Source organism: Schistocerca americana, chromosome 3 (genome assembly GCF_021461395.2).
Source record: "Schistocerca americana isolate TAMUIC-IGC-003095 chromosome 3, iqSchAmer2.1, whole genome shotgun sequence".
Taxonomy (NCBI): domain Eukaryota; kingdom Metazoa; phylum Arthropoda; class Insecta; order Orthoptera; family Acrididae; genus Schistocerca; species Schistocerca americana.
Genome location: NC_060121.1, coordinates 980,099,455 through 980,112,860, shown reverse-complemented (window position 1 = coordinate 980,112,860; position 13,406 = coordinate 980,099,455). Strand labels below are relative to the sequence as shown.

The following is a 13,406-nucleotide window of genomic DNA, read 5'->3' as shown; positions in this document are numbered from 1 at the left end:
TGCAGTGATGAATGTACCTTTTAGTATATGATTGGTTCCATTTGCCGTAATCACAGATTGTTAAAGGAGTCACTTAATGGTCTGATGATGATTTGAGAGATTGAAATCAGTTACCATGAATAAAGTATTGTGCAATCAAGACTGATTACTTTATTAAAGTTCAGCTATAAGTCAACTGTGGTTAAAAATAATTCAGTCGGCTGGAGTCCAGGCAGAAAGTGTATGCAACAGCGAAACTTGCAGCGCACTAAGAAGATGTCTGGGTTGGTCATCAAAATATTGTGCAGAAAATGTAAGCAACAACTTAGCGGAACATCCAGAAGCACACCTTTAAACAAATTTATACTTTTTTCCCCTATTCACAGACTAGCTTGATTCCATTGTTTCATATTATTTTAGACTCGCAAACATCCAAAATGTGTCAGTATACGCAATTTTACATTTTTCTCAACTCTTTCTTTATTTACCAATCAGTTTCAGATATTTAGTTTTTAATACTTTATAAAAATGTGCAGTTTCCAGCATCACATTTTCCACACACACAAAATTTCTTTTGATCAGTCTGACCCCTCAGTCTGTGTGTCTAAATCAAAGAACAACAATATTATGGAAAGGATAGGATTGATTACTACTTACCATAAAATGATACATTAAGTTGCAGACAGGCACAACTAAAAGACTGTTACACATTTAGCTTTCGACTAGTGCTTTCTTCAGAAAAGAAAATACACACACATTCACACAAGCAAGCACACGTCTTGCACACATGACCATTATCTCCAGCCACTCTTGGTAGAAAATAATCAGATCGGTTTGTGTGCAGTGGAACAGAAACTTCCTCTTCGAATAAATGTTACTGAGCAATTTATAAAAATATGCGTCCATATCAGGTCATGATATGCTCAAAAGCTCCCCATTGTTTCACTTTTATAGTCTGTTAATACAACATTTAACTGTAAAAACAAAGAAATTCTGTCAGCATAACTTCATGTTATGAATGGTCCTTATCAACAATGGATGCATGAATGGTTGTAAATGCAATAAAAATTGTGATATTATGCCAGAAATAATTTATGGTCTTCTTTTTCATTTGCAGAATGGAACATTCCAGTGTGCTAGTGGCCACTGCATTGCAGCATATTTCAAGTGTGATGGAGACAGAGATTGTCTGGACATGAGTGATGAAATGCATTGTCCACCACGATATCCTAATGGTAGATATTGTCCTGAGAGTAAATTTGAGTGTTCCAATCATCTGTGTGTGAACCAAGGGGACCTCTGTGATGGAACAGATGACTGTGGTGATAATTCAGATGAAAGTCCAGCATTGTGCAGTACGTTTTTTTGTCTTCTGTATAAATATTTTGGATTAGTTGGTTGTAGGAATTAAACTGAAATTTCAGATGAAGAAAGACAAATGGGGATGTGACAAGAGGAAAGATTTGAGAATGTATTACCAAAGACATGTGTTATCTGTAAAAAAAAGGGGGGGGGGATTACATTGATCCTTATAGAAATACTTGATAAATACTATTTTTTGTTGTTGGACAACTGCAACAAGTTTTAACTTTGTTTTGCAGATGACTTTAACTGTGATACCCTAAGAAGATTCCAGTGTGATAATCATAAATGCATTCCAAGATATCAGGTGTGCGATGGAGCAGACAATTGTGGTGATGGAAGTGATGAAAATAATATGACATTGTGTGCCTCTCGTATCAAGCCATGCAACCATTATTCAGAATATCACTGTGCAAATAAGAACTGTGTTGACAAGAAAAAATTGTGTGATTTTGCAGATGACTGTGGTGACAATTCTGATGAGCTTGGTTGTCGTAAGTAATCCCTCTGTGTGATTTATATAAAGTAGTTAATTATTCAGGCTAAGTATCTTAATTTGAGATACATTGCACAGTTGTATACAGTGAGAACAATCCCAAAAATGTGGACAGATTGTAAGTGGTGATCTTTAGTTTTTGGAGGAGTAAAGATAGCAAGAGTGTGGGCTACTGACAGTGTCTACAACTGCAATGTGCTCCTTTTGAAGAAAGAGAATATCATTTTTCCAAAATTCTTTTACCTGTTTAGTGTTACAAGTCCATGTAATGGATATTTTTAGTGAGAGAAGTTCCATTTAACAGACTTTTTTGGGAGAGAAGTTACTATCTTGCATATGCATCTTAGTTACACATTATTCTGTTGTTATGCTGATACCCGTGAAAGAATAGTTAATTCTAAGTATAATGTATGACTCTTAATTTGCTGTATCAGTTGATGACCAATGGTATTTATTTTTATATATCATATCAGTAGCAAAAAATACCATATTACAGTGGATACATGACTTAGAACAAAATATAAGCATTAAAAATAGTACACAACTTCAGACCAGAAGTAGATGACTTCAAGGCCACTGACTGTAGATTTTGCTAAGTCCTCCATGGTGTACAACACTGGGCTAAGCAATACTGCAAAAAGTAGTCTGAAGTCTGCTTGCCCTCTTTCATGCAACACCGATTTCATACTAAGACTCCATTCCTGGATATTAGTTTTTCTCCTTGTGATGCCAAAAGAGTGTTGGTTGAATGCCCTCCAGGTAGTCCATTCTTGTGTGTGACCATGGAAATTAAACGGAACATAAACTCAAAAATCCTTTTCCTCTAATAAAGTTTTTCATAAACTTGTTTGGTGCAAGATAGCACCCAAAGGAATTATATTGGGAGTTCTGATATGCGGCAGTAAAGTCTTATGTTGTCTTCAGCCTCATTACAAAGAGCTTCAATAATGCAGAAAATCTCGATGTTTCTACTTTGTTCAGTGTACTCCATTAGTTGTTGTTGTTATGGTTTTTAGTCCAGAGACTGATTTGATGCAGCTCTCCATGCTACCCTATCCTGTGCAAGGTTCTTCATCTCTGTGTAACTACTGCAACCTACATCCTTCTGAATCCGCTTATGTATTCCTCCCTGGATCTCCCTCTACGGTTTTTACCCTCCACGCTTCCCTCCAGTACTAAATTGGTGATCCCTTGATGCCTCGGAATGTGTCCTACCAACCAATCCCTTCTTCTAGTCAAGTTGTGCCACAAACTACTCTTCTCCGCAATTCTATTCAATACCTCCTCATTAGTTACGTGATCTACACATCTAATCTTCAGCGTTCTTCTGTAGCACCACATTTCGAAAGCTTCTATTCTCTTCTTGTCTAAACTATTTATTGTCCATGTTTCACTTCCATACATGGCCACACTCCATACAAATACTTTCAGAAAAGACTTACTGACACTTAAATCTGTACTCGATGTTAACAAATTTCTCTTCTTCAGAAACACTTTCCTTGCCATTGCCAGTCTACATTTTATATCCTCCCTACTTCGACCATCATCAATTATTTTGCTCCCCAAATAGCAAAACTCATTTACTACCACTTTCATCTTCATCTACATCCTCTTCCATTTCCATATTACCCTCAAGTACATTGCCCTTATAGATACCCTCTATATATTCCTTCGACCTTTCTGATTTCCCCTTCTTTGCTTATAACCAATTTTCCACATGATCTCTTGATATTCATACAGGTAGCTCTCTTTCCTCCAAAGTTCTCTTTAATTTTCCTGTAGGCTGTATCTATCTTACCACTAGTGATATATGCATCTACATCCTTACATTTGTCCTCTAGCCATCCCTGCTTAGCCATTTTGCACTTCCTGTCAATCTCATTTTTGAGACGTTTGTATTCCTTTGCACCTACTTCATTTACTGCATTTTTATATTTTCTCCTTTCATCAATTAAATTCAGTATCTCTTCTGTTACCCAAAGATTTCTACTAGCCCTCGTCTTTTTACCTACTTGATCCCCTGCTGCCTTCACTATTTCATCTTTCAAAGCTCCCCATTCTTCTCCTACTGTATTTCTTTCCTTCATTCTTGTCAATCATTCCCTAATGCTCTCTCTGAAATTCTCTACAATCTCTGGTTCTTTCAGTTTATCCACGTCCCATCTCCTTAAAATGCCACCTTTTTGCAGTTTCTTTATTTTAATTTACAGTTCGTAACCAATAAATTGTGGTCAGAGTCCACATCTGCTCCTGGATATGTCTTACAGTTTAAAACCTTGTTTCTAAATCTCTGTCTAACCATTATATAATCTATCTGAAATCTTCCAGTGTTTCCAGGCCTCTTCCATGTATACAAACTTCTGTCACGATTCTTAAGCCAATTGTTAGCTATGATTAAGTTATGCTCTGTGCAAAATTCTACCATACAGCTTCCTCTTTCATTCCCTACACGCATTCCATATTCAACTACTACTTTTCCTTATCTTCCTTTTCCTACTATCGAATTCCAGTCCCCCACGACTATTCAGTTTTCATCTCTCTTCACTATCTGAATAATTTCTTTTATCACATCATAGACTTCTTCAGTCTCTTCATCATCTGTGGAGCTAGTTGGCATATAAACTTGTACTAATGTGGTAGGCGTTGGCTTCTTATCTATCTTGGCTACAACAATGCATTCACAATGCTGTTCATAGTAGCTTACCCATGCTCCTATTTTTTATTCATTATTAAACCTACTCCTGCATTACCCATATTCAATTTTGTATTTATAACCCTGTATTCACCTGACCAGAAGCCTGCCACCGAACTTCACTAATTCACACTGTATCTAACTTTAATTTATCCATTTTCCTTTTTATATTTTCTAACCTACCTGCCCAATTAAGGGATGTGACATTCCCCGCTCTGATCCGTAGAATGCCAGTTTTCTTTCTCCTGATAACGACATCCTCCTGAGTAGTCCCCGTCCGGAGATCCGAATGGAGGACTATTTTACCTCCGAAATATTTTATCCAAGAGGATGCCGTCATCATTTAACAATATAGTAAAGCTGCATGCCCTTGGGAAAAATTATGGCTGTAGTTTCCCCTTGCTTTCAGCCATTTTTAGTACCAGCACAGGAAGGCCATTTTGGTTAATGTTACAAGGCCAAATCAGTCAATCATCCAGACTGTTGCCTCTGCAGCTGCTGAAAAGGCTGCTGCCCCTCTACTGCATTTACTACTTAGAAATTACATTTAAGAATTTATATATATATATATATATATATATATATATATATATATATATATATATATATCTAAAAAGAAAGATGATGAAACTTACCAAACAAAAGCGCTGGCAGGTCGATAGACACACAAACAAACACAAACATACACACAAAATTCTAGCTTTCGCAACCAATGGTTACCTCGTCAGGAAAGAGGGAAGGAGAAGGAAAGACAAAAGGATATGGGTTTTAAGGGAGAGGGTAAGGAGTCATTCCAATCCCGGGAGCGGAAAGACTTACCTTTGCCTTTACAAATGTCTGCTTGTGTCTGTGTATGTGTGGATGGATATGTGTGTGTGCGAGTGTATACTCCCCTTTTTTCCCCCCAAGGTAAGTCTTTCCGCTCCCGGGATTGGAATGACTCCTTACCCTCTCCCTTAAAACCCATATCCTTTTGTCTTTCCTTCTCCTTCCCTCTTTCCTGACGAGGCAACCATTGGTTGCGAAAGCTAGAATTTTGTGTGTATGTTTGTGTTTGTTTGTGTGTCTATCGACCTGCCAGCGCTTTTGTTTGGTAAGTTTCATCATCTTTCTTTTTAGATATATTTTTCCCACGTGGAATGTTTCCCTCTATTAAATTCATATATATATATATATATATATATATATATATATATATATATATATATATATATATAAAAAACAAAGATGAGGTGACTTACCAAACAAAAGCGCTGGCAGGTCGATAGACACACAAACAAACACAAACATACACACAAAATTCAAGCTTTCGCTACAAACTGTTGCCTCATCAGGAAAGAGGGAAGGAGAGGGGAAGACGAAAGGAAGTGGGTTTTAAGGGAGAGGGTAAGGAGTCATTCCAATCCCGGGAGCGGAAAGACTTACCTTAGGGGGAAAAAAGGACAGGTATACACTCGCACACACGCACATATCCATCCACACATACAGACATACAGACAAACATGTTGTCTGTATGTGTAGATGGATATGTGCGTGTGTGCGAGTGTATACCTGTCCTTTTTTCCCCCTAAGGTAAGTCTTTCCGCTCCCGGGATTGGAATGACTCCTTACCCTCTCCCTTAAAACCCACTTCCTTTCGTCTTCCCCTCTCCTTCCCTCTTTCCTGATGAGGCAACAGTTTGTTGCGAAAGCTTGAATTTTGTGTGTATGTTTGTGTTTGTTTGTGTGTCTATCGACCTGCCAGCGCTTTTGTTCGGTAAGTCACCTCATCTTTGTTTTTATATATAATTTTTCCCACGTGGAATGTTTCCTTCTATTATATTGATATATATATAGTTACCTTTTTATGTTAGAACAAACAGGAAGATGGTTTAGTTGTTCGTTGTGTATCAGGAAAGGAAGATGGGAAGATGGATTAATTTTCAATTTGCCCAAATGCACACTGTGGAGTGCCAGTATAGCCATTGTTTGTAATTACTTTTTGTACAAGAGCATGCTGAAAAGTAATGCCTCTGATTTTTTTTATTCTGTTCTCAATATAGGTTGAGGTAGTACATGTCATGCATATTGCTCAGTTGACTTCCCAGCTTCCCTGACACAAATTGGAAACCTCGCCCATGATGGTCTCGTAATTGTATCATGTAACATGGTGAAACGTAACTATGTTGGTGCACAAGAAACAGCGTGCTGTAACTGAGTTTTTAACCACAAAAAATATCTCCCCCATTGAAAACCTTAGAAGAATTAAAGCTGTGGATGGTGATGATTGTATCACCATCAATAATGTGAGACACTGGGTTGTTCATGCTCGTAAATGGTGGTGCTTACCTTAACTTGACCCATCCGATTTTCACCTGTTTACAAAACTTAGCGAACACCTTTAATGACTTCACTTTGATAGTGGTGAAGTGGTGCAAGCAAACATTCTGCCATCTCGGTATCAACAAACTGGTCTCTCGTTGGGAGAAATGTATGGGTCACCAGGATGACTACATTCAGAAATAAATAGGTAGACATGAAGAATAAAGATGTAGATTGTTAATAAATTTTGTTTTATTTAAAAAGCTTTAAGAGTTTAGACATAAAAAATTCAGAGGCTTTCACAGTCCCTTTGGGAATGGTACATAGTGGATTGTAGCATATTACTTGATTCATCGTGCCCTCGTATATTGTATACCACATTTAACATATGCTTTTTCCCTTGTTTTCAGACCATTTGAAATCATGCACAGAAGCAACAAGAGGAGGATGTGAACATCACTGCATCAATATAACTGGTGGTGGATATATCTGTGCTTGCTACAGTGGGTACATTATATCTCCTGAAAATAAAAAGAAATGCCTTGGTAAGATTTTTGTGTATTTGTCATGAACTAATGGCTCATTTATAGTTGTTTGGTTGTGTAAGTGAATAAGTGCAGATATGTGATCATATGTAAGGTCTGAACATTTCATTGCAATGTGTTTACACTGAAAGTTACTCACCTGTTGTTACATCTACATCCATACTTTGCAAATCTCTGTGAAATGTATGGCAGAAAATACTTTCTATTGTACCAGTTATTAAGGTATCATCCCATTCCATTGGAGCGTGACAGGAATGGTTTCTTAAATGCCGCTCTCGCATGCCATAATTAATTTAATCTTGACTGAAAGGTTCCTCCAGGAATGATATGTAGTGGGTTTTTGTATATTCATAGATTCATCACTTAAAGTTGGTTCTTGGAACTTCGTAAGTTGGTTCTCATGGATTAGTATGCGTCTGTCTTCAAATGTGTGCCATTTCAGTTTTCTCAGTCATTATGTTGTGCTGTGCAATGCTTTTATGCACTACAAGAGCTTTGCCTTCCTGATCATTCATTCAGTGCTAGCAACAATGAAAACGATACATTGGATCATTTTAACTTATCTTAGTTATCTTAGTTATCAATGAAAATAATCAGTTATTGACAATATAATGTAAACAGATAGATAAAAAAATGTACTCAACAAGCAGTGGCAGGGGAACACACAGACAAAAGGGTTTGACTTTTACAAGCTTTTGGAGTCAGTGGCTCCTTCTTCTGGTGGAAGAGTTGAAGGGGAAGGAAGAGGGGTGAAGGAAAAGGTTTAAGAAACCGAGGATCAGAGGAGACTTACCAGAGGTGATGAGAAGGATTAGGTTTTCTTAGTTCACTTTAACTTCTCATACTTGTTAGTATGTATACTCTTTTCTAAGTGCTGTCACAACCACTGCCTCAACTTATAAGCTGATTTATATATGACTGAGCTCTCTTCCCATGTTTTAGTAAGTTTCATTCTAGTATTTTCTTTCAAGGTTGAGTTTTCCCAGTTCCCAGGCTTTAAGATATCAATAGTTTAATTTCATGACAAAGGAGACGATGTATAACCCATTTAAAAATTAATAAAAATTCAGAGATATGAGGCAGAGCTAGTAATGAAAGGTGAAAGAAATGCATGTTCTTACGGTCAAAAATGTGTGTAATGTTCAAAAATGGGGAACTGTTTTACAGAAAGAGTAGAAAGAAGAAACATGAAGATTATAAAATTCATAAGGCAGGATGGAAAGCAATAACAACTGTACTTGACAATGCTTGAAGTAGAGAGAATAGTAAACAGTTATGTGTATGCTAAGAAATTTAAGAACTGCAGACTAAGAAAATATGTGTATGAAGAATCAAAATTACCAAAGAATCTAGCTGGTTTACCCTGGTTCCAAATTTGCAGTGTGGCTTTCTAAATACGAGCATCAGTATTTTTTTGCTTGTTATTTGTTTTACTTTTTGTGTTTATCATAAAACAAAATTCATTGGAAAGGGGAAGAAAAACAAAAAAATATCATTTTCACTTGTGATTTGTTTTGTGAACCTTATCTCATTCGCAACAAAAGCCACAGTACTTATTAGCAATAAAATCTCTAGAGGGAAATGTTGTTGCTTACAGGTTTAAACACAGGTTATATAAAGATTTAAAATGTAATGTAGAAGGAGTTTTTTTCAAGTGGCATAGTCAGAAATTCAGTGCAACCTTGCATTTGTCTCCTCAGGTTTTCTCCACTCTTTGTTATCAATCCTCTTTCTGTCTCCTCTTCTTCTGGTACACATGTACTTTGAAGTGTGGAACTGTTGTGAGGAAATATGCAAGAGAGCAGAAATAAGGGCAAAGTACAGCTCGTCGTGAAAGAACACTAAACCTCAGGATGGCACTTTATGTGAAGTTTTTGTCTTTATTGACTTTATCATTCATTGCAACTGTGAAAGTAATAGAGGTGCATTTTCTTCAAAATTTTATAATTCATCTGTAATTTCTGTGTGTTATTTATTCATTTCACTGATGGATACTTTGTGACTCAGTTTCATGTGTTTCGAGCTAACAAAAAAGAAATGGATATTTATTTTTATCTGCTTGCAGTAATTTTGCTCACTCTTCAGGTTATTTTTGAGATAAAATAATTTCTAGAATATTTATGTATGATAGTTTATATTTTTATTAAATTTGATTTCTTTGATTCTACAGATATAGATGAATGTGAATCTGGGACCCATCACTGCTCACAGACTTGTACCAATCTAAATGGAACTTTCAGTTGCTCCTGTCGAGATGGGTTTGTTCTCTCTGATAGACTGAGTGGTGTATGCAAGGTGGCAGACGGTGATATTACATTACTTTTTGGCAATGGACCAGAGATAAGAGCATATGAACCAAAAGAACGAAGAGCACAAAATGTAATTCAGAATGAGAAGAGGATTGAAGCAATTGACTATGATCCAAGAATGGAATATGTGTTTTGGGCAGATTCATATGATAAAACAATTAAGAGGTCATATATGATTAATGCTAAACATGGAGAAGTAAAAATGGGATATGCTCAAGATCTGAATATGAAAGGTAAAATGCTTTACTATAAATGTGTGTATATTTGAAAGAAAAATCTGTGCTGGAATTTAATGTGTTTATTTATACTAGAATACCAATCATTTCTCACCTAAAGGTTATATTAAAAATGTAAACTTGAGACTGGAACCTACAAGCCTCCCCCAGTCGTGGTTATGATAAGATTTGGTTTCTGATGAGTTTGCTGTTGATATTATTGGGATCAGACTACAAGGTTAATGACATCACTGGAGTACAAACTTACAGCCTAGGTAATTAGGTCAAAACTATTAAAGTCTCTGTGTGCGTATTGCACCTACCTTATAGAAAATTGTGTCATTCTTATGTATCATTCCCCATCAAAATAATAACAGTGATGAAAAGTGTCTCTTCCAGTTACATACAGTTTAGAATGAACAATGAATTTACTTGTTCTGTAGAATCAAAGAAAATGTCCCTATTGTGTAGCCTAATCAGTATTCACACCAGAGTTACAATCACTCATATTTCGAAGTTTCTTCTAAGTTAGCCATTGCTGTTTAGTTCAATGTGAACACTGTACTATGAAATAGTCTTTCATCAAGTACTAAATTAATCTCAGTCTTTAACAAATAAATTTCTATGCATGATCACACACATTGTGTTCTCTTGCAACTTGGTCAGTATGCAAGCTCAGACTAGACTGACTACTTCATGTGTGTCAAAACCAGCTGATGCCAAACCTCACATTGCTCATGGTATGGAGCACCCCTGCATCATCTGTGTTGATACATCTGAGCAAATCATCTCTGTTGATACATCTGAGCAAACATATGTAAGGGCGAATTCAATAAATTACATATAGGATCAGTATATATAATCATATAGGATTTAGTCATGAAATGCTTACATATTCAGGATGCAATCAGTATATACAAAATTAGCATCAAAGAGTTTCATGTGTACTTCAATTCCAGTAGTAGGCCTACTTACTTCTTTGCACAACCTTCCAGACTTAATTAAACCAACCATCATGTTTTAAATGACATTCCTAAGTATGAAAATTTACTTACTGAAATATTTATACACATAATGGTTGTGTATGACCTTTGTGTCAGTTTCTTTCATCTTCTTACAAAATAGCTTAATGCCATTTTTATGGTCTTATATACTTAAGACAATAATGTACAAAGATAACAGTCAATCAGTTTTGGAATTTCTTAGCACTATATTATTTTTTATATAAATATGTCAATAAGTGAAAAACAACAGGTTTTATTTGTATTAACAATGTAAAATTGCTACATTGCCAGATGCAACCTTATAGTAGGATGTACAAATATATGGAAGAAGCAGTTATATAGTTATGTAATGCAAGTAGACATGAGATTGTCAAGGCTTGATGCAAAGACTAAGAGTCATCACTCAACACAACCAAGTATGCATAAGTAGGTGAAGAGATCTAATATTGCTACAGTACTACATTGGCTGTTAGTCACAGTCATCAAATCTAGGGATATTCATCCAAAATAATTCAAAATGGGAAGAACACAAAAAATTATGTATAGAGACAGATGACAGGCTGAGATTCATTTGGAATATTTAAGCTAGTCCTGTGCATTAAGGAGATTACTTACAAAATGTTTGCTGACCAAACTTTGAATACTGTTTGTCAACTAGAATCTCTTACGAAGTCATTTTAATGGAATTGATAAGGAAATGCAGAGAAAAGCAGTGACATTCATCATGGGTTAGCTGCGTCGGCATGACAAAAATGCCCAACAAATGCCAGCGAAATCCATGACTAAACATATGTTGTGAATTACCATCAGGCTCATACATTACTTTTCAAAAGGATATTGTCCAAGATGTCATGAGAAATGTATTACTTCCATCTACATACAGCTTGTGTAACGCCATGAGAAGAAAAGAGGTACATCACAAGAAATGAAGAGGTGTACCACAGTCATTTTCCTTGTTTACTGTATGCAAATGGAGAAGAAAAAGAGAGGGGGGGGGGGGGGGGGAGGTGATACTGGTTATTGTGAACTCTCCACCGTGCACTGTAAGAAGGCTTGTGTAATACGGGTATAGGTGTAGAGAGAGCCTTCTTTGTCTTTTTGTAGATACTGCCACATTTCCTGTCTTCCTCCCCCCCCCCCCCCCTCTCTTTTTTTAAGTCTATCTTGGAAAAGTCTATTATTTGTAGGAGGAATTTCCCTTTTTATTTTGTGTCCATCCATTGATTTTATGGATCAGTTTAAGACAGCTATGACAAACAAATGTGTCTGACCTGTCCAATCAATGAGTACTTACAACTTAATACCAACGGAAGAAATTTGTACTTACCAAATGCCAGCAGAAATGGTTGCACACTGATAGTCATAAGAAGTTAATAGAATTCAAAAATTTCAGCATCCCCATCTGGTGAGGCAAAGAAAACGGCTGGCTGGAATGATACTATTTAGAAATTAAATAGGATATATAACCAGAATATCCTATATGAAGTGAGGAAAGGCAAATCAATAGCAGAATGCAGTAGTGGTGTGCAGTTTGGAAGGGAGCTGTGTGGTGCATTCTCTGCAGAGATAGTGAGAGAGGGACGGAGAATATCAATGTATTTTATGTCTCAGTCCCACACCATATTCTCTAACTGTTCTCTGATTGAGCAACTGCTAATGCTGTTGGTATTCTACATGAGGACACTTTAATTGCTTCTGGCTCTCTTGAAAAATTCACATATTCTGAAAACCATCACTATTGGTTGTTAATGTAACGAGTTGAGCTGGCAAATGTCACCCATAGTAAACACTATGGTGACAAAGTAAGTCTCACCATATCTTCACTAACATGAAAAACACTGCTAAATGTTCTACATGTACCTACAAGTACATATTATAGACAGGTGTGGCAGAGTGATGCTATTGGCTGGTGCGTTGTGTGATATACTGCCTCTTGCCACTGTGGATCACACAACCGCCTGTCATCTTTTGTGCACGTCACTGTAGCAAACAACTGAAGCCTGAAAATAGTAGAATTTAGAAGTTGCAGGGAGGGTGCAAGCCAGAATAGCACAGGAATGCTCAGAAAATGGAAGTACAAAAGAGGCATAAACTGACAGAACAAACAGAAAGAAATGAAGAAGTAACTATTGTTGAAACAGTGGCTAAGGAAAGTCATGACACAAAATTATACATAAAAAAGACATAGTTACAAACAAGAGCAGTAGTAATGGTGTGAGGAGAGGACAGGACTCAATGAAAAGTAGTGAACAGTGACCAGAGTGATTAGCATATCTTTAGGCCGGCTCATTCCATACAACAAAACCGACCATTCATTCATCATGTTAAAAATAAACATAAATTAACATCTTCAAAAGTCACTAGTCATATCTATATCTGACAGTAACCTAACCTTACTGATCCTATCTGATAAGTTACAAACAGGGTCTTATAACTCCAACGTGAAATACTGAAAGTCATGAGATGTATCATGAAACAGTCTTTCACCTTGAAAGTTCTGTCG

General features: G+C 36.5%; 1 protein-coding gene across 1 annotated transcript in view; it reads left to right on the top strand.

Moving 5' to 3' along the window:
* The window catches only part of LOC124607337 (low-density lipoprotein receptor-related protein 2), a 218,604-nt gene that overhangs the window by 182,732 nt on the left and 22,466 nt on the right, over positions 1–13,406 (top strand). The window contains exons 52-55 of the mRNA XM_047139640.1: positions 1,097–1,334; positions 1,581–1,835; positions 7,241–7,375; positions 9,546–9,917. Coding sequence (XP_046995596.1) covers positions 1,097–1,334; positions 1,581–1,835; positions 7,241–7,375; positions 9,546–9,917 — 1,000 coding nt within the window. The remainder of the gene's footprint in view (positions 1–1,096; positions 1,335–1,580; positions 1,836–7,240; positions 7,376–9,545; positions 9,918–13,406) is intronic.